This window comes from Dermacentor variabilis, chromosome 6, assembly GCF_050947875.1.
Source record: "Dermacentor variabilis isolate Ectoservices chromosome 6, ASM5094787v1, whole genome shotgun sequence".
Classification (NCBI taxonomy): domain Eukaryota; kingdom Metazoa; phylum Arthropoda; class Arachnida; order Ixodida; family Ixodidae; genus Dermacentor; species Dermacentor variabilis.
In genome coordinates this window covers 153,535,656-153,561,003 of record NC_134573.1, presented here as the reverse complement: position 1 = coordinate 153,561,003, position 25,348 = coordinate 153,535,656, and the positions used below count along the sequence as shown (strand labels likewise).

Sequence of the window (25,348 nt, the reverse complement as noted above, 5' to 3'; positions counted from 1 at the left end):
TTAAAATACATAGGATTTTGCCAGGACCAACAGAGCAGTCGGAATTATCCGTCAGTTTCAATGAAGAGATTTTGAATGATCGGGATTTCACTGTACTAGTCATTTCCCTGGATGGAAAGCATGCAAACATGACTTGAGTTATTGATCGCATTCCATGCAGCACCTGACGAGGAGCCCGCACCTGGCACTGGGCCAGGCACAGCCAACAAGCTTCTCTTGGATGGCTTTCTGAACTCGTTGCTTCACTGTGTCAGCCGGGAAATGGTTGATCAGGTGAGTGTTCTTGCTCGCCGACGTTGCGCAGTCACTGTGTACATGCGTGCATATTGCAATGTGGCGTAAGAAAATGCGAGTGAACAGATGACAGAAAGAAAAAATTTAATATTCCAGAGATATGCATGGAATCACAGCAGTTACACATCATAGACAACACACAGCTGTGTCTACAGTGATGACACAGATGTGAATAAATTTATGTACAGGTCTTTGTCGAGGCAATCTTCAGCAGAATTGTGTGTTGGGGCATTATGTTGTTGATGTCGTCTTTGACCACAGCATTCACAGCAATTCACTGTGGAAGAGCAACATGATGTCCTGCGCCTCTGTTGAAGCTAATCAATCAATCAACCAATAACACACTATGGGGGGGGGGTTAATCAGTGATACTTCCTAACTTCTCGAGTTAAAGAATCCATAAATGCTCCAACTAGGCATGTACATCATCAAGCTATGTACGTAACCAGTTGCCTCTCTCTCTGTTTTTTTTTCTTTTCAGGCTGCAGAGCAGTTCTGCATGAGCCTTAACACCAAGCCCAATCGTAACAAGCTAATCAAAGCCCTCTTCCTCGTTCCCAGAACAAGGTATGTTTGCAATTGCTTTGCACACACACACACACGCGCGCGCACACGCACGCACACACACACACGAACACACACACACACACACACACACACACACACATTATGATCATTCATTTGCCTTGCATATATCAGTGAACACTTTTCTGAATACATGTGTAATTCCTGTTTTTTTATTTCTTAGAGGTGCACAGATTTTTATTGCAAACAGTATGATTGAAACACTGATTGTTTCACTTTTTTATGTTTGAGGAAATAAAGGTCTTCTCTCTTTCCTTTTATTTTTCTGAGTGCAATATAATGGAACAGAAAGTTATGACTGGAAATAACCATTGCTGCTTTTTGGCCACAATGTAGGTTGGACCTGTTGCCATTCTATGCCCGATTTGTGGCCACCCTCGCTCCATGCATGCCAGATGTGGCCAATGACCTTGTCAGCATGCTGAAACAGGACTTCAAGTTTCATGTGAGTTCACTGCATTACACTGGCAATTTGAAATTTACATATTAAGAACGATAACTCACAAAAGAGACTCAGACTTGTGCTTATTTGTGTGATGGGAATATCCAAAGATAGTTTCAGGCCATTTATTGAAACCTGTAGGCTTCTAACAAAAGAAGCTGTAAGCTGCAAAGAAAGAAGATGTCATTCTGTGTCTTAGTCACAGAATGCTTTTTCACAAACCTTGTCCTCAAGCATGTCCTTTTTCGCTGAGCCATCCACATCTCGTCATGTGTTGATCATTATACTACTCTAAAGTTGAAATGCCAAGCTTCCATGCCAGCTTGTTTTTTTTCATTAGTTTGTGCCAAAGACGTTGTCAGAATGGAATTGCCTCCCCGCCTCCTTAACCAGAAATTCGGGTCAACATGTGTTCATAATCGACATCCATGTACAACAATGTAGTATTGCTAATGTACCACTGTTCTCTGTAATGCTGCAGTGGCGCTACGAGCATTTGAAATGCATAAATAAAAAGTGTGAAGTGTGCTGAAAGTTCCTTTACAGCGTTGCCTGCTGTCTCTGTAGCACGTGTTCTCACGTGACAAGCACAGTGTTCTACATTTTGTAGAAGCTTGTAGAACATTTCGTATTGCAGGGATAACATTGCAATGTGTGAATATGAATGGTGCAGATGCATTGGCGTCTCAGATGCGTTCTGCCTTGTGGTAAACTGTGTGCTGTGATTCTTTTGTTTCACTAATGAAAGAGGGCGACATGTCAATATATAGCTATCAAATACTACCTACACAAGAGGTCAGAATGCAGGTGTTCCCCTTGCTAATTGCTTGAGCATAAATTAGGATTTTAGGACTGGTTATGTCACAGAACCACAATAACTGTTTAGAAGAGATTAACCAATGTTCAAGTTATATGAAAGTAGGTGAACAAATCAGATGGCACTTCCTTACATGGCTCAATTATTTCTTCTATGTTTTCATAGCACGTAGTAGTTGCTCTGTTCCCTACTGCTTAATTTTAAACACTAGTGGACTGATTTTTTCTTGTGTGTGTGTGTGTGCTTGCATTTCAGCTGAAAAAGAAAGACCAAATAAACATAGAGTCCAAAGTGAAGACAATGAGATTTATAGGTAAGACGATTCTTTAGTTCACTCTAGGCATTAGATTGTGCCCTTATCCCACTTTCACGTATGCTTACGGTGATGCAATTTTGTTTTGTTTAGGAGAACTCGTGAAATTCAACATTTTCCCCAAGTCAGATGCCCTCTACTGTTTGAAGGTAGGTTTTAGAAAACAGAAATCATAAAAAAACTATTCTTTACAGAATATGTTTACCCCTGTCATTTAGTCTGAAAAACAGAATGTTGATCAGAACATAAAGTTAGATGGAATATATGGTTCTTTATGCAAAATGTAGCATTATTGGACATGGTAGCCACAAAGGGTGTAGTGCCATATTGGGTGAGTATTTAAAGTAACAGTTCTTTTTTTTTTTTTCATTCATACAGAACCTTCTCCTGGACTTCAGCCATCATTACATTGAGATGGCTTGCAACCTCCTTGAGACCTGCGGTCGCTTTCTGTTCCGATCACCTGAATCGCATCAGAGGACAAAAGTTTACTTAGTAAGTGTTCCTTTTGTCTTTAAAGTTTGCTTTTGCTGAATAAACTTAACTCTGGACGCTAAACACAGCTTTAATGTGACAACCAGCTGTCAAGCAAGCATTCTGTCATTGATTTACAAGCTTTCTTGCTCCTTCTCCCAGGAACAAATGATGCGAAAGAAGGCTGTTCAAGCATTGGATAGCCGGTACATTACTATGATTGAAAATGCCTTTTACTACTGCAATCCCCCTGAAGCACCTATGGTAAGCACACACAAATTTCTCTGTTTAATTTTTTTGTTTGTTTGAGCCATACCTCCCAACTTTCCTGATCTCTCTGTAAAGTTTGTAAATTTGGACTTGTTTTACCATTTTGCAAATGTTGCATCGAGTTTGTGGGGGTGTGCGCTGCATGTGGCCAGGGCTGAAGGTGAGCCCCAGATCTAGCTACGCACACAGTCATTCCGTGGTCCTCCCCAACCCGTGGCGTGTGTAATTGCAGCTATGTCGGGTTCGGACGAATAAGGCAACGAGCAGCGTCAACCCTAAGAATGTTTATTGCTGTAAGCAATGAAGAAGACCAGCATAGGGAAGTCCTCTCTGTAATAAGTAATAAATAGGCTTGCCTTGCCTGGGGTAGTCAGGCAAACGAGATCACTCATGGGTTGCAGCAGGTAAACCCAGCAGGTTAGAGGTTGGGCGCCAGGGAGAGAGGGTCTCCCCAGATGACGCTGTTTTATACCTTTTTACCTTTGCGGGGGGAATGTTAGGGGGTAGGGTGCATGTGTCACTTGAGTGAGGGAGAGCCGGGAGAGGGCGTAATGAGCCTGTCCCGTGTCTACACTGGGTCTCGACGCATCCGAAACGTGCCACCGCGACGATGTGAGTATGTGGGGGAAGATGGGTACGATTGCTCCCTGCGAATTTCACGTAAAATTCTGTTTATTCAAAAGTTTTTCTTTTCTGTCTCCGTATCTTTCATTGGAAGTATTTTAGCAATGAAAGGAAGCCTAGGGGCACTTGCTTCGAGCAAGTTTATTCAGGCGAGTTCCTGAAGCAGGCGAAATCTGCAGTAGCAAAGTTGCTGAAAAAAATTACTGTGGTCTAAAAACAGTCTATTTCTTGTCAGTCTCTGCTTTTGCAAGTTTTCTGCTGTTTGTGTTCTGCATCTAAAGGTAAATTATCATTAATAAAGTCTATATGTATCCCACAAAAGGTGCGCATGTGGAGCAAGCATTTAAAAAAAATTAAGGATCTTAATAGCTTTGTTGTAAAACTTAGTGTTCTGACCCCCAAGCAGGAGCCTTGTTCATGATTAAACAAGGCTCTCATGGGGGCATTGTAATGTCAAGTTTTAAATAATTTTTTAACCTTGATCACTGTTTGAGGTGAAAGCTTCACATGTACAGAAGTTTGAAGAAGTGGAGTAAGGGTAAAAAGTACAACTTGTAACAGTGCAGTACTCTATTATTCAGCTTTCTTATTTATCTAATTCATATAATTTCATATTATTCATATAATTTGGCTTATGTTACCTGGTTGTTTGGTAATATGGTGTTGAGCTGGCAAGACGGTGAGTGTAGCTTGTGGTTAAGAGACCTTGAGTTGTCATGAATGTGATGTGCAGCTTTTTCAAAGCATCTGGCTTTGTTGTTTGGAGAGATACAAAAAATTTATTGATGCATTTTTTTCGTGAAGCAGGAAGCAACATTTCTTCATGTCAATTCGTTTTTTTTTCCTTTCTTCTTGCAGTCTGTTCGTGCTGTGCGACCACCACTGCATGAGTATATTCGCAAGCTTCTTTACAAAGACCTCGCAAAGAGCAACACTGAAAAGGTATAGCTGTTAATTTGTCAAGTGGCCCACGAATACAAGCTAGGTCTCACAATCTGATGGTGACAGCAATCACATTGATGCCATTGCTATTGGTACTGTGATGCCAGCAGCAGCAATTCTCAAGTCATTGGTCACAGGAACTTCATGGGCAGCTGGTGATGCTGGCAGCAATAATGCACGAAATGGTTATGTCGGGTCTGTAGAGTAACTGTAGTTAACAAAAAAAAAAAAAAAGTGTGTAAAGGGTAGTGCTGCATGGTGAAGGCATGAACAGATGTTGAAGGCCTGCAAAGGCCAGATCCACCTTCTTAGGAAGGTCAGCTCAAATGAGAGGGTGCATGGAGCTGATATTTGTTGTTGAAGACGTGTGTAGCTCTACTCTTGCTGTACTGTTTTTGCAAGTTCTTGTGTGAAAGATTTTTTAAAATGTCTGTTAGGACAGCTATCTAAGACTAAGTGTTCATACTCAGCATGGTTCAAGAGCCTTTAACCTTTGAGTATACTTGCCTGGCTGCCAATGCATGCCCTTGATTGTGCTCGAGATAATTAATGAACATGAAATATCACCTAGGCAGGCTGTACCATTTACTCATTAGTTGGTTAAAACTAAAATTTTATGCTATGTTTTGTGCACAACAGAGCTTATCGACTGTCAGTGTTGCCCATGTTTTTTGTTTCCCGACATGGTGGACTAGTGCAAAAAGTCCTCAAGTTTTTTGGACGATGTCGAAGTTTAATGTTGAACAATGTAGAAATAGGAATTTATAAATTCTGATTAAGAGCACTTCGATCTTGATTATGAGGTGTCTTCAAGAAATATTGACAGCAACAAGGATGCCATTGTGGGAGCACACAGTTTTGGTTCAGTGAGTTTTGGTTTTGCGTCTGGCGTCTGGCAACCACGAGCGGCCCCAGTATGCTGTGTGAGGGCGCGGGTAAAATAAACATTGGCTCTTGTTGTGCACGGACCCAGGGAGCAGACCAGACGAACAGACGCGCTCACAGGGGCTTCTACCACACAGTCATGCATTCGTATTATAATAAATAGTTAAGCAGTTTAATGTGGCCATATAATTATCCTCCACACCATGTTGCCCGAGGAACTCAATTATAATCAATAATTAATTAGTGTGTGTTAATTGATTTTGAGTTTCCAGCTTCAAAATATTGTAAAATCTTCACCAACATATCGCCAATAAATAGAATTTCCTGCTATTGTGACACTTTGACAGAAATTGAATTTCGTACACTGCAGAAAAACATCCTGGGAGCCAAAGGGTTAACAGTAGCTGTTGAGAGATAATTCAAGTCAGAAATCTTCTTGAGGCTGTTGGACTTCGACATCTGAATGAAGCTTGTGCTGCCAATAGTGTGTTGCTGTTAAGTTGCAATAACTAGCTTATATGTGCAAGTCTTCATTCTCTTTTGTTTTGTCACTTGAGTTGTTCTGCCAATCCATTTGCACCACAGATTCTTCGTCAGATGCGTAAGCTGGACTGGGAAGATCCTGACGTGTCTGCCTACGCCACCAAGTGTCTGGTGGCCATCTGGCATGTCAAGTACTACAACATTCGGTGTATGGCCAACTTACTGGCAGGCCTGGTTGCATATCACGTAAGGCTCTTAATTTTTTCCTCTCTGTGCCCTTGTCAGGCTCCATTCAGGGTTTCTTGTTTGTTTTCTCCTGCATCACAATAGGAATCCTTGTCCTTTCTCATGAATGCTGTCACTGAGCAATAATATGTGCATGGACGGGACCACAAAAATGCCCTACTAATTGGGCAGTCTAACAAATGAATGTCAAGTTCCTAAGACAAAAAGACCGCTTTCCGTTGTTTTTAACACTTTAAATCCAGAGCTCTGGGAAAGTATGATATGTCTACATTTTCTTACTTTGCCAATTTCTTGCACGCCATTTTCTAATAAAAAAATAATTGTATTGCTTATCCTTTCTATTCAGTAGAAAAATTGTATAAGATATTGAATAAGATGTCAGCAGAGTCTTCAAACTAGATTAATATCTGCAACAACATTTTCTACGCTTGTTAGCAGTAAGTGGACTCTTTTTAAGTAGAAACTCAAGGGACCAGGGAGAGAGAGTAAAACATCTTTATTAATAATATTTGAAGGGCAAGAGCAGTGTGGGTGGAACCCTCAGTCCAGGGTCCCTAAGATGATTCTGGTGATGTTTCGAGCCCGTTGTATCACAGCTCGGAGGACCTCGGGAGGCCCGTCGCGGAGGGCATCGTCCCACAGCGCTTTGTTGCGTAGGGGGTAAAGGAGAGTTGGCTAGGGAGGAAAGAGGTTTGCAGTGCATTCAATCGTGACGTGGAAGATTGTGGGCGAGCTGCCACAGCCAGGGCAACGATCTGTATAACAGTGTGGGTAGAATTTATTGAGAGAGACAAGATTAGGAAAAGTTGCGGTTTGTAACTGGCGTAATGCCACTGCTTGCTCCCGTGAGAAGGACGGCAGTGGTGCGGCATGGGTGCGACGAATGCGTGTATAATGACGGAGTATGTCTTTGTAACGGAGCAAGGGATCCCCCCACTCTGAACTAGTCGCCTCACCACGCCGAGACGCCCGGAGGGAAATTTCTCGGGCAACCGCATGTGCGCATTCGTTACCCGGCAGCGAGGTATGACCAGGGGTCCAGAGTAAGTGGATGCGGAGAGGTATGGTTGGTGTATTTCGCGGGATCTGTTTGAGAATTTGGTGCGCCGCTCTTGGGTTGCCATGTCCTGATAGGAACGCCCGGCATGCCTGTTGCGAGTCCGTCAATACTTACACTTCCTCAGGAGCACGGATGGCGTATCGAATTGCAAGAGCAACACCGAGAATTTCTCCGTAAGCGGCATTTGTTCTGCGCATTGCAGCAGAGTCTCTCAGGGATTCGGTGCCATCCAAAGCTACCGAGGTATAGCCCTCTTGAGTGTGTGATGTGTCCATGTATAAAGTATGTGTTTCCGGGATGTTTGCAAGCATGCGGCCAATGTATCGTACACGGGCTTTGTGCCGCCCTTTGTCATGCTCGGGGTGCATATTACGTCGCAATGGATGAATACTTAGTGCTTGGCGTATCGCTGACGAGAAATTGGTTCTGCTTATCATGAGTTCGATTTACTGAGAGACATTGCAGAAAGCATTGCATGAATACAAAACCAACCAACCGTGAGGATGGTGTTCCGTTTTAGCAGCCGTTCAGTTTAAGTGATTTCCGTTTATCGAGATTCCTCTGCATTGACAAAAACTGGAGAGTTAAAGAATTAAAGGCCAACTGCAAAAACATCTTACTTAGGCTAGTTCGGTAATAACTGAGTGGTACATACATGCTATTGATGCAATCTTGGCAAAGCTGCAGGCCTGGTAACTCTTCAATCTGGGAGGTCTTGGCAAGAAGCTGGCTGGTTTTTTGTACTCTGAGTAATTTCTGGTGATTGGTAATCACAGTTCTTTCTTTTTTTTTCAATTGCAATATGAAAACAGTCTATTTTTGGGAGCTTTTTCCTACGCCTCCAGTATTTAAAATGTAAATATTTCAACAGTGGCTGTGACATATCTACACTAACTGAATCTACGCTCTTCACCCAGTCCGAACTTTCATTGCAGTTGGCTTTTTAAGCATGCCACCAATTCATTGCTCACTACATTTCCTCAGTGTAATGCTGTAATGTGATGGTACCTACATGATATGTCATGATAGCTGTGCACTGTGCATTTCCGTAATTCCTTGATGTGCTAGTCATTCACATAGTGTCGTAAATTATTATCCATTATCACACTAAACTGTTTTGCATCTGTATAACATTTTGTTGCTCTAAACACTCATCGGGGAATGAAACCATGTGCAATAATGGTGGTAAATGGAATTTTTCTTCGCAATAAAAGCATAGCTAACGTCCCACTTCTTATTGCAGGAAACAGTTGGCCCTCAGGTTGTGGATGGTGTTCTGGAAGACATCAGGCTTGGAATGGAGGTGGGTAAAAAGTGCGAGAAGAATCCAGAACAGGGCAGTGAGCCAACCTGCTTAGCGTAACGTAAGACCAGCACAGCCTTGTGAATTGATTTTTAATCACAACAAATGTTGCTGCAGAGGTCTCTACTGTTGTTTCTCTAGCAGTGCAACTAGGTTGATATTTATTGTAATCATTAAAGTAGTCCTGAGCGCAGTAGTGCCATCTTTGGGTGATATCTTGAACCAATCCTTTTTTTTACCCTCAGCCAGAGTTTCAAACTGTAACTTCATTTCAGTTCTCATTCAGGTTCAGCAAAAACAGTTAAGGTCCAGTTCAACTATGAGCAAAAAAAAATATATATATATGATGCTTCAAACTGGTTTGAACTGGTTCAAGTTCATTTGCATAATCAAGGAATAATTAGATGAAAATAGCATACATTTATTTTGTAAAAAAAGCGTGATGCTGCCTCTAGGCTGCACGGAAAGGTTATATGTGTTATTCTTCTGTCCACACATATTTAGTAGTTACAAAAGAATTATGCAGATCTAAGATCAGTGCTGAAATCTATGTGAAGTGAAGTTTTAGTGAGAGAGAGGAAAATTTATTATGGGAACTCAGAGTCCTCTAGCCTGCTACTCTTATTTGCAGAGGAGAGGGAAGGAGTGGTATGAGAAGTGATGACAAGGATAGGTCGTAGCATGCAACCATATAAACATTCTTGTCCAAATGACCTATTCGCAGCCTTGAATCTAGGATCGAATCCTGCCCACAGCAGCCGCATTTCGGTGGAGGCGAAATGTGAAAACACCCGTGTACTTAGATTTAGGTGCACGTTAAAGAACCCCGGGTGGTCGAAATTTTCGGATTCCCCTACTACGGCGTGCCTCATAATCGGGAAGTGGTTTTCGCACTTGAAACCCCATAATTTAATTTTAATTTTAACAGCCTTAAATCTAAACAGGCATGAACTAAAAATTCGGAGAGCCTTGATGGCTCACTTTCTTCATATTATGCCCGGCCAAGGGCTTAGTAACAATTTCTTGCTCCACTGCCTGTTGTTAATTGGAGCTAACGAAAAGGTTTTGTGAATTCTCATATTCACAAAAAGTTCTTACACTAGAATTGTTCGTAAGAGAGAATTTTAGCCAATCCTGATGCTGGACATACTATTAGCGATGGCGGCTAGCCAATAGCAAGGATCAGTTACGAACAAAACAATTCGTGAATTTGGCCACCAAATCCTATTTGCCAAGAACACAGAAGAACGCCCAAAATTTGCTTTAAGGAGGGTAAGGACAGGCACGGCTCTGAAATATGTAAAGCTGGCACTTTTTTCCAAAGGGGAGATTTCTTATCATAGTGGACCAGGCACATCTACAGATTGCTGTTTGAAGTGCAACATTGGAAAGCTAGCCACCTCTCACCTCATATAGGAGTGCAGACCCCTACCCAGCTTTTAGGCAAGATTGTAAGCAGTCTACCCGCAACCCTCCGTCCCGCAGGTTTTCAGCAATGGAAGCGGTCAAGAGGGGAGCCACATAACAACAGAAATGGGATCCTAAGCTCCCATAGAATTTTTCTGCGAGACTTCTTTGTCCAGAGCAATTTTAATTTGCCCTTATATGCTAGTTCCTTTTCTCTCTACCATTTCTCCCCAAGGCATCACCACCAAGAGGGGAGACTGTTTATTACTATAAATAAAACATTTGTGACAGCTTGGCATAGTAGGCAATAAAAGCTTCAATTTAAATATCACGTTGCGGAAGCATATGTCAGAAGCAATATGCCATTTCTGTTGCCCCTATTTCAACTTTTGCAATTAATAGCCACCACCCAGCTAGGAAGCACTTTATTTCAAAGGTCGTGTATAGGCCTCTGACTAATGGGAAAATATTAGAAGGTCACCAATTCCAAATGCTTACAAGTGCATTACTAACATGTCTGCCCCCGCCCCCTCCAGACGTGATACATTGAAAACTCTACTAATGGTGTTGCTACTTCTAAAATCAGAAGAAGGTGGTGTGTATTTACGCATGAAACAGCATAGTTGAGCCACAAGTCTAGGCAATGCATGAATGAAAAGGTGGCCAGCCCAAACCAACTATTACTCTTTCTTTTTGGTTTAACTCCAGAGCGAAAAAGAAATTGTAGCATTTTGGTTCAGTTATGGTTCAAGCAAAAATAACTGTTTTATCCAGTGTCCGGTTTAGTTCCATTTCGATACTCTAGTTACAGCAATCTGTGGCTTCTGGGAAGCTCTAGAATGTGTTGACGCTGCATGGTAACTGTAGGCCACCGGTCGAATAGGTTTACTTCGATTGCAGTGTCATAACATTGTACATCTACTTAACGCTAACCCGCCGTGGTTGCTCAGTGGCTATGGTGTTGGGCTGCTGAGCACGAGGTCGCGGGATCGAATCCCGGCCACGGCGGCCGCATTTCGATGGGGGCAAAATGCGAAAACACCTGTGTGCTTAGATTTAGGTGCACGTTAAAGAACCCCAGGTGGTCAAAATTTCTGGAGTCCTCCACTACGGCGTGCCTCATAATCAGAAAGTGGTTTTGGCACGTAAAACCCCAAATATTATTATTATTACTTAACGCTAAATTTAGAATGCATAATGTTTGAAGCACCTGGACAACAAGCGTTTTCAAGAAATGTTGTGTTGTGTGCCATACAGCAAGCACTGTGCAACAATCATTGGGCATGGTAGGTCTCATCCTATCTAATTTGGGAAACAGGGCTTATTGACATACTGGATTTGTCCTCAACTGTCTTGAAACGGTAAATGGTGACAAGTTTGGAGGTCATGTTGTCACGCCTTATGCTCAGCTACCAACAGTCTTTAGTTGCTATGCTTGGGCATACTTCACGGCACACAAAGAACATAAACCTTTATGTATCCAATGGCTGTTTCCCACTGTTTATGTAAGAACATGAGCCAGACTCATGCTCTATGCCTTCTTATAGAATTGTTTAAGTTAATTAGTCTCCACTGCTTTGAGGCCTTCGAAATGGCTTGCTGCTGTCTGTCGATACAGCAGCAACGTGAGCATTGCCTATGCTGCGAGCAATTAACAGATTTAACTATACGTTACCTTCAATGAGTCTCACCAATTTCATGCAGTGTAGGGGAAGGCACAGGTTGTGTCATCCAGTCGGGAAGGACAAATGACTGCAGATATGTCCCTCGGGAAAGGGCTTGCCATCTGTATACTGATAATCTTTTTTTTATTCTTCCAGTCATTCGTTGCAGTATGCAAGGGAGTTAGCGGCAGACTATAGGCATACCCTGCTCCTGTCTCATTCCTGGTTGATTGATGCAATCCATAACTTTCACTACCTCGCACGAAGTTGGTGAGGTGAAGTACAGAGTGGCTTCTAACTAGTTCCTATATTGTTGAGCGCCTCTACAACGAATGTCTCAACAGTGAAATAATTCAGTTCCAGTGGTATTGTGAGCTATGCGGTGCGCAACCTTTACGACGAAGTGACCTGTGTAACAGATGATTTCGGAGGCCCCGAACACTTTGTTATAAAGGCGTTCAGCTGTAGTTTGCCAGTCTACCATTTGCCTTTGTGTCTCTATATTTCCCCAGGTTAATCACCCAAAGTACAATCAGCGGAGAGTGAGTGTCGTGCACTACCTTGGCGAGCTTTACAACTACCGGATGGTTGAGTCATCAGTCATCTTTAAAGTTCTCTACTCTTTCATCACCTTTGGTGTCAATGTCAATGGTGAGCGCTGGCATATTGCAGTTTGTGTGGGAGAGTTTGGGGACTGGGTTCGTTGTTTGCAAGACATGAAGCAAGCTAACCTCCTTTCTTGTTTTGTGCTTATAGAAACATCAGTATCTCTGTACTTCGGTTTTTGAAAAATTAAATAATATATTTAATGCTTGAAATGTGCGACATTGCAATTTTTATGAGGTGTGGCCTACTGATTCTCATAAAGCAAACAGGCATGCAAGAAAGAATTGAGACATCAAGAAAGCTTGATAACTGCTTCAATTAATTAAATATTAGAATTTACAGTAGTCCACATTCGGATTCTTCCAGACATCATGAAAAAGTGGGCATTTCATCTTTTTAATCTCTTGAGATGATGCAATTTCTGCACGCAGTTTTTATTATGTATTTAGCAGAAAAGAAAACAAGTTGAAAACTATTCAGTCAAACAAAATAAGCACTCTATTCTGGTTCTACGCGTTATGAAATTTTTCGGTCTTTTTTTTTTCTGGCTTTGGTGGCATGTACATTCAGTGCAGTGGATGATAGGGAGGAAATAAAACTGAACAGTAAGAATCATTGAGCTATAAATGCACAAGTTTCTTATTGAGCCACCTCGTGTATTGGCTTGTTATCAAATACTATTATTGCAAGGTCTCAATAGGCACCTTTTGCTGTCATTGATGAGTGATGTCCTTTTCAGGGTCTCCAAGTGCCTTGGATCCACCAGACAACCTGTTCCGCATAAGACTGGTCTGCATACTGCTTGAGACCTGCGGACAGTACTTCAACACTGGGTCTTCCAAAAAGAAGCTCGATTGCTTCCTGGTCTTCTTCCAGGTAAAACAACCCTGCCACGGGACACGAGCATTAAGTAATGCCCGAGTATGGTTATTAAATGAATGGCATGCTAATAATCAAGAAATCCAAGTCTCGTCATTACACACTACGTGAAACGTTGACACTACACCAAGAGTACAAGTGCACTAATGGAAATGATGTGTGGAAGTGGGCCGTGTGACTGCAGCAAACAAATATCTCATATTTAGAAAAATGTGTGACCAGAAGTGCAGTAAAAGAATTTGATTAGATTCTGGGATTTTACATGCCAAAAAGACCATCTGATCATGAGGCACACCGTTATGGGAGACTCTGGAATAATATTGACCACCAGGGGTTCTTTAACGTGCACGCAAAGCATGGTACACAAGTGTTCTTGAATTCTGCCCCCATGGGAATGCGGCCGCTGTGGCTGGGATTGAACCCACGGCCTTGAGCTTAATAGTGCAATACCATAGCTGCTGGGCTACCACGGCAGTATAGTAAGCGCAGTACAGTAAAAGGTTAATAATATGTTAATCAACTTTTAATATGTTACTGCTGGAACACAGAAACAGCGTAGATGTTCGGAAAATATTACGGAAACATTACCGTATATGCACAAATCTAACACACACCTTTTTCGAGAGAAAGATTGGTCCCAACGTTGCCTGTGCGTATAATTGGATATGAAACCAAAACCGCATTAGCGCCATTGCCAACAGCCTATCGTCAGAGCCATTAGACGCAATGCCACTGCCATCACGAGATGGCAGTAGAGCATGTTTTCTTGAAAAATGCTGTGAATTCATTTTGTGCTCGACTACGATCATTTTCGGAGATACTACCACTTGTGCGAGAGTTTGCATGTCTTGGCACCAGGTACATTGACGCATACGTACGGCCACTAGCGTGTCTGGCAGTATGCCAAGCTCACTATCTGTGCAGAGTGCCAGGAGTGCTCTCGCCTGCACATTTCGGAAAGTTCGATGCAGAGTCGCATAAAACCTCCTGAAAGTGATAGTAGTATCTCTAAATGTGGTTGCTTGGGAATACTGCCTTACGACCAATCGCCAGCCAATGAAACACAAATGGCAACGATGATGCGCCACTTTTATTATGAAAGCTCATTAAAAAAAAGTTTCTTTTCTGTGCAGGTAAATTCTGTATGTTTCCTTTTTTCTGATTGCGAACGTGGAGACAGGCTATGTATTTCTTTTATAAATTGGGCATGTGTTGCATTCAGGTGCACTTTTATTTTCTTACCGTGAAAATTGGGCTTGCGTTAGATTCCGGGGTGCATTGGAATTGTGTACTGAACACACTATCAACATTGCAGAGTTTGGCTACAGTGTTAGTGAGGTTTCACAAAAGTTTATGGACTATCGGGTTATTGAAGTTGTGAGCAGCAGTAGCAAAGCAGGTAGTGACATAAGAGATGCTTTGTTCTGCTACAATGTGTTTCACACATTTTCGTGTTGCGTGAGTGTTCTTGTCGAAGGAAAATCATTAAATGACTGCATGTTAACAATTACGTCGTTGGTACTAATGCTTTAAACCAGCAGTTAAGTAGAATATAGTAGGTTACTGCAATATTAACTTGGTGTGCTCTCTTATTAAACTTTGTTTCACAATATGGCACTACCAGTTTTGCTGCTGCTATTCCTGGTATTCCTCACATACTAATAGGTGTATGGGCAAGCTAGAACTGTCGTATTTTCTAAGGCCTTGGAAGAAAGAAAGAAAAAAAAATACAATTTGTATGTGGGCCTAATAGCAGATAGAGCCACTATAGAACTTCGAAAAGCTGAAGCGATGGGAGTGTGCGTCGGCAAAAGGAGTGCTGTTATGCTGCTCGTTCAGCTCTGGCTGTTGATACACTATGTGCACTAACAAAGCTAAGCTCTCACTTTGATGTTACTTTAACCTGCACCATGTTGCACATTGGGTTTGGTGGAAAACCTGCTTGCAGACTCACAGTAACATGCATTTTAGGGTTGTCTTAATTGCATTCCCTTGATGCTTAACTGCTGAGCGGGGTTCAGCGTGATAAAAAAATCACGTCACATTTGTTTAGCACAGTTTAGACGCACTGCTGTATGCTTCTTCAAAGCATAAAGCTTGCTTTATTGAAGAAAAAAACTTGCTTTACATTCATGAAATACGCTATGATGGAGAATTTGCTGAGGGATGTCGTGTAGACAGGCTCGCTGCCAAGCCGACCTCTTTTCATGTGGTTCTCGTTTTTCTTTTGGCTGGCCATTTCGCAGCAATATTATTGGCAGAAGAAGTCGGCTGACGCGTACGGGGAGGAAAACCTTTTCCCCATCACAGTAGACTACCTCGTCAAGGACACGCTGCTTCCACTCCGGCCGAAGATGAAACTGTGCGAGAGCGTTGAAGAGGCTACGGCTGCTGTTGAAGATCTCATGTCTGAGCTCAAGCCCAAGCTGTGTGAGTGGGGAAAAAATTCACGCAGATGTTGAGACGTGGAGTTTGGGGTGCGCATGAAGGTTTTAAAAAAAACTTCTGGAGTAAAAATCGTGTCCTGAAAGTGAAGTCAGGACACCGCCATCTTACTCAGGGCATGAAAAGACATAAGGCCATGGTGGCGAATAGGAAACGCTTTCATCTTACTTTCAGTGTGTTTAAGATGGCTAATTTCAGCATGCAGATCCCGCTCAATGTCTATTTTTGTGTCTCTGGTTTTAGGATGAAACCTAAAGTTCTTGGCAAATTTCGTGGGATATCATGATCACGAGCACTCAGCCAAAGATAATATTCTGGCTATAAGAACAAACAACCTTTATTTTCCAATTTGCCTAGCCTCTACATTAGCAGAGCAAATGCCTTAAAGCTTTGAGTGAATTCCAGCTAATACAGCTCTCTTTCAGAGGTGAATTGGAGCCATGCACTAGCTTCACCTCTAGTCATAAGAAGCTGCAGTAGGCTGTCACTTAAGAAATGCTTTAAAGCCTCCTTGGTGTTGTCCATTTTCATTTTGTATGTGTAACTGACCTATCTGACTATGTTGTTCAGCCCTGCTAATCATTTATGTGCTGTTGCAATTGTTCAGAAGACTGATCATTGCTCTCATTAAAGCTATTTTATTCTATACGTTGTTATAAGGAAAATTTTTTAAGTGTGTGCTTATGAATTTTGAGCAAGGTTGAGCTTTTCATGAGAAACGACAAGTTGCTTAGCGAATTTGTATTTCAAAGCCTTGGGAAAACCACTGCACAAGATGAGTGAGGATGAAAACATGACAGCACAAGCATGCAAGGTTATGCTAATTGGTTCAAAGAACTGACCCCTTTAAAAACAATGCAGATGACAACGCTGGAACTGAGGCAGGTGACATAGCTAATGTGTCATCTGCCTGTCTACTTTGCTCTGTCGTCTGCATTGTGTTTAGAACAAGACAGTACTGTGTTTGGGTTCCCTTTCTCATCCTCGTCATGTTTGCTGTGCTTGCTGCACTTGGCTTGTCTTGGTTTGTCTTAGCTTTCCTTGGTTTGGTAAAATTTAGTAACGCTGCTTTTGGATGTCACCATTGGGTCCTGCCCATTCTTTCTATTTTATGTGTTCATGTTTAACCACACTGAACCCACTTGCCTAATTAACTGTTTCGTGGTTTGCTCTTGCAAATGCTGGCATGACGCTGGAGCTTTTCCTGCCGATGCTACTTTACATAGTGATTATTGTGTCCCAGTGTGCGGCGGTTAAGTTCTGTCTTTTTAATGTAGCATGATTGGAAGTTACATTGTTTGCAGATTATTTTTTTGTCTTTGCAGCTGAGTACCTGTCTCCTGCTGCAGCAGATGGTGATGATGGTGATGGAAACAAAGCCAAAGAGTTGGAAAACCTGAGCCCGATTCAGGAAGTGGAAGGTTGGTTGTGTTGCTAATGTTTTAATGTAAACCTGCGGAGCGTGGACACATAACCACTTCTTGCAGCAGTGCATCTAAAACATAATTTACTGCAAGAGAATGAAATTAGATATGCAGTCTCTCTTGCTCTTTTGCTGAGGTCATAGCAACTGAAAAGCATCATGATATGCCTTGTTCGAGGCACTAAGTTTTCTTACTTTACTATACGAAAGTTGCGCATGTGTTCACAAGTGTGCCGTTGCTCGAACCTCTTTAACTGACTGCAGCACAATGTGGCCCTTGACTGTAGAGTACACTCAACTTGAATGATGCTCCTAAGTAATTATGATGAAAGGTTGCTTTGGAAACACCCTTTTTACAGCAATTCATCAGATAAGTGCTGACATTATGGCTCAAGAATTGGAGGTTGAGGAGTGGAGTGTGATCAAATCAAGGTGCCACACTGCACTTCACTTTCTGTGGTGGAGGTGGAATATTAAAAGGAGAACAGCTGTTAAGGCCAACTGCAACAAAATTTTGGATTGTGTAAAAAGCCTAGTGTCAGATAGTGTAGATATAGAGCAGGCCTCTGTAGAAAACTTTTAATTTGAAAATACGAGTGCTTGAGTCTGAATAGATGACTAGAATACGAGAACAGATGCTCTCAAAAATATTCCGTCCGATGCTCCAGAAATGACGCGAAACCCAGAATATTGAAATTCACTGTTTCTCCTTGGCATGACCTCTGAAATAGAGTGGCATTTGCAGTGAGCTGAAAATTCCGGACGTGATGTACAGAGATTTGTGTTGTATGTGCTAGCTACCAGATGCACACATTATTTGCTTTGGTGCTACTCATAGGCTATTGATAGGAAACTTAGACAGTTATCAGCCCTGATAGTTTTACCAAGTTTGCTTAAGTAGTTTATACTACTAGTTTAAAACTAATTTAGCCAAAGGGAAATTTCGTTGCAGGTGGCCTTTAAATGAAAGCCTAAGCCAAAAATTAAGTTCCTTGCTTATGCCGTCCCTATTCTCAAAGATGGACGGCACTCAGCTTGCCTAACTTGTGATAATTTGGTACACCAAACTTTATGAAGCTATATGAATGTGATGTGTGGCATTCACTGCACACAACTCTTTTTGTTTCTTCAGAGGAGCCTGATGACGAGAACCATAGTGGTGAATGCAGTGACCAAGATGGAGATGTGGAGGGTGATGGTGACACAGATGTCTACAGTGGAAGCCAGAGCCAACCACTTGAAGTATGTTTAGGCTAAACTTGTTTTCTGATTAAGCTGGCACTTAGTCCCTTAAACTACTTAGGAACTTTAGAGTGATTAAATTTAACAATTGGCCTTATATTAATCTCTAAAATTATTCAAGGCTTGCAAATACAGCATAGACCTCTTATAGCGTAAGTCGCCGAAGTTGCGAATATCGCACTATATAACCAAAACAACCTTTTTCAGTTACTGCACATGTGAAAAACATGTAGAACAAGCAGCCATGTGTATCTAAGAACCGAAATGTGTAACCAGGATATTTACATCTTTTAAATTTGCCAATGTTGAAAGGTTAATGTCCGAGAATCCAAAGTCTTTTCATGAAGCAGACGAAGTACCGCCGAAAAAGAAAGAAAAAGAAAACTACATAGAAGAAAGTAAGTTGCCGACTAAATTTTCAGATCTGCTCAGTTATTCAAAATTTCCCCGGCACTGCCACCAACATCACAGAGCCAATGCAGAATGGTGACCAAAATTTCGGCTGCTGTACAGTGCCTCGTTTGATTTCTCAGACTGATGCGTGAGTGCACGATGTTGGAAACATGGTGACCTCAAGCTAAGTTGCTGCCATTCAATTGTTGCCCATGCCACCCATGCCCTCACTTTCGTGATCGAGGTGGTTCCTCCGCTTTCCAAGTGCAATACAGTCACTGCCACGCATTTCGTTGACCAAACCCTCTCGTCGAGCTGTGCTGGTTAGGCATAACCTACAGGGTATCGGGCAGCATGCCGTCATGGGAAGCTAGCCTTTGATATGTTTGTACGAGCGTAGACACGTAGAGATTGGGCATGTGATTACGAGCAAGGGCTACTGACAGCGGTTGGACGATGTGGAGTTTGGTTTCTTGGGCGATCAGATGTGGCAACTACTGTGAATGCCAACCAAGTTTCGATGTCCTCATTCAGGCAGGAACGATGGAAGCTTGCATGTGGTCATAAAGCCTAAGAGCTCCGAACTAAATTTGTAGAACGCCGCTTAAACTGACAACATCTCTTCATGACGATGCACACTGCAACAGGTGCACACAAACTGAAGAGCCTAGTTCCTGCCTTCTGTCTTCGTCATATTGCGCTGCCCCTACGAGATGTTGAACCAGTACCAACTCGCCCAAATATCGATCCTTCTACTGAAGAACCTAAGCGTGACAACGCGCACGGCTCTCCACTGCCTAGGAAACCTCCGCATACCTGCATCGCGCTGCCACCGCTTTTTCTTTTTTCATTCCTTGTTCGTTTGCTCCGCATCTCCCCCTCTTCTGCATTGCCCTTGTTGCTCATCGCAGTCTCGATGTGAATTGAGCATTGACCAGGACACCTTATTGAGAAGCGTGCTTTACCACACTTGTCTGCGAGATTTTTCCATGGAAGCCACTTTATAACCGGTATTTTATCTAGTGCGGCTGCGCTATAAGCAGTGCGTGTAAACATAGAGTTCTGTGGGAAGGTAAATGGGAGTCAGAAAAGGCTGCGTTATAGCTGGTTCTGCACTGTAGGTGGTCTATTATAAGTGGTCTAAGGTATATAATGAAAGTTCTATTCCCAAATCTCATTTTACTGTATTCTCAATGTGCTGAAATTTCATTCTTCAATAAGAAATAAACAGTTTTGTTGCTTCGTTGTTATAAAATTTAGCATAGCATGTCTATATTGTACAGGCAACATCTGAAGTTCCTGACTCCCCAGGGGCCACGAAAACATCAGAAAAATCTGGCAGTCTGAAAAAAACGAATGCATGTGTTTTACAGCCCCCCAAGTGCTCAAGTCGACACAGACACACCCAAAATAGCTCTGAAGGCTTGCCAGTACACCTATTAGGCGTACCGGTGCTCATACTGTAATAGGAGACGGCGGGTGCATGGTTGTGTAATTAAGGAATACATACCGTGTCCCGTGACAGTTGCCCCTTCCCACTCATTGCAATACTTTGTGTATGCTTCACTGCATAACATTGCTATATAGAGGCGAAGCTGACTTTTGGCCACCGGCATTATGCAACACGTCGTGCTTTCCGAGCTTCCAAGACATTGGTGAGGATTACAAAGGTGGAGTCGGCACCATCACAAATAGTATTGAATTGTTTCAGTGAAAAACACTGCACCGAAAGGAAAAAAGCTTGGCAGCGAACGTCAAAAGTAGCTAGGCCAAGCATTGCTGTGGTGGTGGCCATGGCTGCCAGCGGATCTGTGTGTGAGAGCACCATTTTGAGGAGGCGAGATAATAAAAATGGTGCTGGTGGTGGCTACGATTAATGCCGTTTCGGACCTGCGGTCATGGCAAAATGTCTGGAAAATCGGGCGGTGAAAGTTTTTTGCATCCGAAATTTCAGACATTCTTATACATTGACTCTATGGGGTACGTGGCAATGCTACGAAGGCATGCGAATTATCAGACATGTCAGAAAAATCAGGCATCCAGAAAGTCGGTCGTTGACTGCATTGCATTTTCCACCTTTGCCATTTCATTACTAATTATTTCATTTCACTGTTTTTCTATTACAGATAACAGGTAGCTGTTATCCGATTCAGATAACAGTTGATTGAAATTCCTTATTTTGTAGCTGTCTTATATGAGTTTATGTATGTACGATTTTCCTGTGGAAAAGTGCTTCTATCTGTGGCTTTAATATGTGCCTTGGAATCTATGAGTTTTATCATGTAAGACTTTAATGTAGTTGTTTGTAAGGTGGCAACGGTGGGGGATCTGGGCAGTGTACATCTTATACCTGTATCACACGAGGCACTTTTGATCACAGTTGAGCCTGATCAAGATAAAAATTCTTGATCGTGATTGGCTCCTTTGCGCAGGCTGAGGAAGCGACCCAATCGCGATAGAGAAATCCGAATCACGATTGAAACTGCATACCTACCAAGTCTCCCAAATTATCAGGGAGACTCCCGGATTTTGACCAATTCTTCCAGTTGTATGTCTGTCAGGAAAATCTCCTGGAAATTGCTGTTGCATCTCGTTTCTATTCGCGTCCAGCACTTGGGCTGACAACATTGGCAAAAAAAAAAATCCAACGTAATCCAATCCATTTGGAAGTTCATGGCAGTAGGGAAACCATACATGGCGTTATTTCGTTGACCGCAGCGTTGCTCTTTACGCTGACAGGTTTGTTTAGCGCCCTAGTGTAGTTAGTCTCAACCAGCTAGAGAGCGAATGCCACATTTCACAACTAGCAACACCAGACTCCATCATTCGCCGCGGTGTCAGCCGCTTTGGCATTCCATAGGCTTACTGTCAGCCATGGTGTTAAGCAAGGAGCGCGAGTGCAAAAAGTGTCAAGTATTTTTAAAGTAGTACTCAACTGAAGTGATGTTGGATATCCTTGTTGATACCACAGAGTAATGATTAGCATGAGTGGCAATTTAGCATGGCGAAAAAACGAGATCATAGTTCCGCTCATCCATGTGTGTAATTAATAAAGGGAAAATGAGACATCCACCCAGTCGTAACCAATGCTGCAAAGGAAACCCATATGGGTTCCTCAAAAGAAAGGCTTCACAGATGAAGAAAAATTCGTCCTGGTCTGGGACTCGAACCTGGGGCTACCGCCTTTCCGGGGCAGCCACTCTACCATCTGAGCTAACCAGGCGGCAGACCGGACCAGGATGAATTTTTCTTCAACTGCGAGGCTCTTCTTTCGAGGAAGCCGTATGGGTTTTCTTTGTAGCAATTGCTATGATTGGGTGGCTGTCTCATTTTTCCTTTATTAATTACTTCTCTCCACCTTGCGGGTTTCCACAGAACTATTACATCAAACTCTTTCCTTTGCTTCAAGTTGTTGATAAGTTCGACTTCGCCCTGCCATATGCTAGCTACCTGGTTAGGTCAGATGGTAAAGCGGCTGCCTTGGAAAGATGATGGTCCCAGGTTCGAGTCCCGGACCAGGATGAATTTTTCTGCAACTGCGAGGCTTTTCTTTTGAGGAACCCGTATGCGTTTCCTTTGTAGCAATTGATATTGCTACAATTGAGTGGACGTCTCATTTTCCCTTTATTAATTACTTCTCTCCACCTTGGGAGTTTCTGCAGAACTATTACATCATCCATGTGTGATGAAGCGCTGGGAAACTTGCAAAATGTCAAAGAAATGGGATTCAATCAAACATATTCGGAAACAATCAAGCTTATCAAACTTTACAATCAAACATATTGGTTGCTTAATGGCTATGGTGTTGGGCTGCTAAGCACGAGGTCACGGGATCGAATCCCAGCCATGGCAGCCGCATTTTGATGAGGGCGAAATGCAGAAACACCCGTGTACTTAGATTTAGGTGCACATTAAAGAACCCCTGGTGGTCCAGATTATTCCAGAGACCCCCACTTTGGCTTGCCTCATAATCAAATCACAATTTTGGCAAAACCTCTTAACTAACTTTTTGAGTTCCTGAAAGATAGCTGTGGTTGGGAGGTGGGGAGGGGGTAAGATGCCCCTCCCCACCCTCACTCAGAAAAAAAGGCCACTCGCTGATGCTGCGATTTTTGCTGTACAGGATGAGGTTGGGTCAAGCACGGAGGACGAAGCCGGCAACTTGGAGGAGGAGCCAGGCAGCTCCCAGCAAGATGTGACATTGGTCAACCAAAGGCCCCGACGTGCCCCGTGTCCTGAGGACGACGACTTCATGGCAGCATTTGACAAGATGATGTCGGAAAGCATACTTGTGAGTCTCATGCCTCCCTTTTGGAATTCTGTGCATGTCCCAGAATCTTGCGAGCACTTATACCCAGTTTGCATGCTGCCGAGGCTGTCAGATGATGCGGTCGCTGCACTCTGCCTTCTCGATTAGAAAATGGCTTCTTGTTAATTTCTGGCACCTGTGTGTTACCTGCAGAATCATGTTGCGTGGCAAGGAGCTTGCAAAAGACAAAGTCCTTTTTCTTGAACCTTCGGTAGTCCATTGTTCAGAGTAGGTCAGTCATTCGCACAATGCTGTGGTTTAGTTTTCACCTGGCTTACTAACTGTTTGATACAGTTGAGCCTAATTACAATGAAGCCACATTTGACATTTATATTCAAAATTTGTTATTAAGTCTGTATTTATTGCAGGTTGATATTAACAAGGAAGATTTTAGATTTACTTGATTATAGCTGATAATTCGTTATATGCATATTCATTATGTTGAGGTTTGACTATATAATGATTTGTTTAGTTTCATAACTTTCTGAAACACTGTCAAGGCACTTCCAGCTTATTAACCCCTTTCTCTACCAGGCATCTGGAAATCTGTGAAATTTTGTAAATTTTTTGTCATTTCCACGAGTATGCAAAAGTTTAAACCTCAAGTTTTCTTGAGGTTTAAACAAAGAGCATCAGGAAATCTTCATTTGTGGTTTGCTACCGCAAGGAGATGCCGTATCTTTGCGGCATACCATTCATGACAATGCTTTGCTTTACTGCGTTGCAGCAATGCTCTGCAGTAGTGAGCCGTGCTGAAAGCATTGATGACTGAACATGCAAAACAGGATTGCTTCCGCAGCTTTGTTTCACGCCAACTGTGCCCGGTCACTTTTATGGAGATATGGTCATTGTCGTGCGTGGTCATTCGTACGGACTGATAAGCATGCAGATATTTTTTTTCTCCACCCCTTTTCAGATATTGGAAATTGGAGACGTGGGCTTCGCAGAAAGGCTGATTATCCATGCATAACTATTCTGCGTGTTTCATAAATTGTGAATGTGCACAAGTGATTGTATTAGTACTAGTTATTCAGCCATTAATGTCCAGCCTCTGCTTGCATACCCACTTTTCACTTCACAGAAACAGACCTCTTTTAGAGTTCTGAGCAAAATGTACCTATGTTTCAGCATCGCAGCCAAGACTCAGTGAAACCACAAGCAGATATTGTTATCCCCATGAGCCTAAAGGGCACTGGCCAACAGAAAAAAACATGTAAGTGGTTTCAATTGCCTTGATCTCGTCGAAGATGTTGGGAAAAGGACTGCAGCTAGGCCTAGTTGGTAGTATACTATAGTTACTATACTATATACTATACTATAGTATACAATAGAAATAGTTGGTATAGTATACTATAAGGGCGCACAACCCCATTTATAGCGTGGCACCTAACACAGAACACCTGATAATCACAAGAACTAACAAAAATAATATTAAACCTTCTGTGCACATCATTAGACAGCTTATATCGATTCTTTGAAATTGTGTGCCTAGCATATTAAAAAAAAGTGCGGTGAGATAGGTGGTCTGTGTGCTTTTCGGTAGCACCAGCATGTGATCATGTAGAGAGTTGTTATTGCTTTGTTGTTTTTGACAGTGATAATTTACATCAGGTGAAATTTTCAACTGGCTGTGCGTTTTCAAGCACTACATATACGCTTTCAGCAAGACGGACAATCTTTGCCGAAATTAGTCTTTGGAGTGCATACAAAAAAAAAATTCTGCATATTCTTGTGCTTTCTGTTTTTAATGATGCTAGAAATGCGATGAAATATATATATATATATATATATTGATGTATATTTCAGCACACAGAAATAATTTCTGCCCGAAAGGGATCACGCAGTCTTCTAGTCCTTATGGCATGTGTGCATTGTGCGGTTCATTTGTTGTTACCTTATGCTGTTCATCGCATTCTATTGCATCTATGGGGTGTCCCTGCTAATATGCAGTGGGTAAAAAAAAAAAAGAAATTGAAAAAGAATAAGCAGGAGCTTCTGTGCGAGTGAACCCAATTGTATGTGTAAGCGACCTTCTCAAGAAGCTTACAATATTTGTTGTGCTTTCATTAATAGAATAATTAGTTCTGATTAATCAAGGGAATTCTCATTACTAAGTTTACAGTTAGTATGTCAGTGCAAGGTTTGTGGAGCTCACTTGAAAATGATGCTTTTCAGTTGTTAGCAACGCATTACTGATTGCATAGTTCTTTTTCTTTTTTCATGCTTAAAGGAAAGCCGATGG

General features: G+C 42.3%; 1 protein-coding gene across 2 annotated transcripts in view; it reads left to right on the top strand.

The window, feature by feature from the left end:
• The window catches only part of Upf2 (UPF2 regulator of nonsense mediated mRNA decay), a 51,303-nt gene that overhangs the window by 18,118 nt on the left and 7,837 nt on the right, over positions 1 to 25,348 (top strand). For both annotated transcript variants that reach the window (XM_075696309.1, XM_075696310.1), the window contains exons 18-34: positions 161 to 273; positions 776 to 861; positions 1,216 to 1,324; positions 2,394 to 2,451; positions 2,545 to 2,600; positions 2,830 to 2,946; positions 3,088 to 3,189; positions 4,678 to 4,761; positions 6,232 to 6,375; positions 8,679 to 8,738; positions 12,322 to 12,460; positions 13,155 to 13,291; positions 15,541 to 15,724; positions 17,065 to 17,160; positions 18,295 to 18,404; positions 22,921 to 23,088; positions 24,235 to 24,319. In XM_075696309.1, the coding sequence (XP_075552424.1) occupies positions 161 to 273; positions 776 to 861; positions 1,216 to 1,324; positions 2,394 to 2,451; positions 2,545 to 2,600; positions 2,830 to 2,946; positions 3,088 to 3,189; positions 4,678 to 4,761; positions 6,232 to 6,375; positions 8,679 to 8,738; positions 12,322 to 12,460; positions 13,155 to 13,291; positions 15,541 to 15,724; positions 17,065 to 17,160; positions 18,295 to 18,404; positions 22,921 to 23,088; positions 24,235 to 24,319 (1,848 nt within the window). The remainder of the gene's footprint in view (positions 1 to 160; positions 274 to 775; positions 862 to 1,215; positions 1,325 to 2,393; positions 2,452 to 2,544; positions 2,601 to 2,829; positions 2,947 to 3,087; positions 3,190 to 4,677; positions 4,762 to 6,231; positions 6,376 to 8,678; positions 8,739 to 12,321; positions 12,461 to 13,154; positions 13,292 to 15,540; positions 15,725 to 17,064; positions 17,161 to 18,294; positions 18,405 to 22,920; positions 23,089 to 24,234; positions 24,320 to 25,348) is intronic.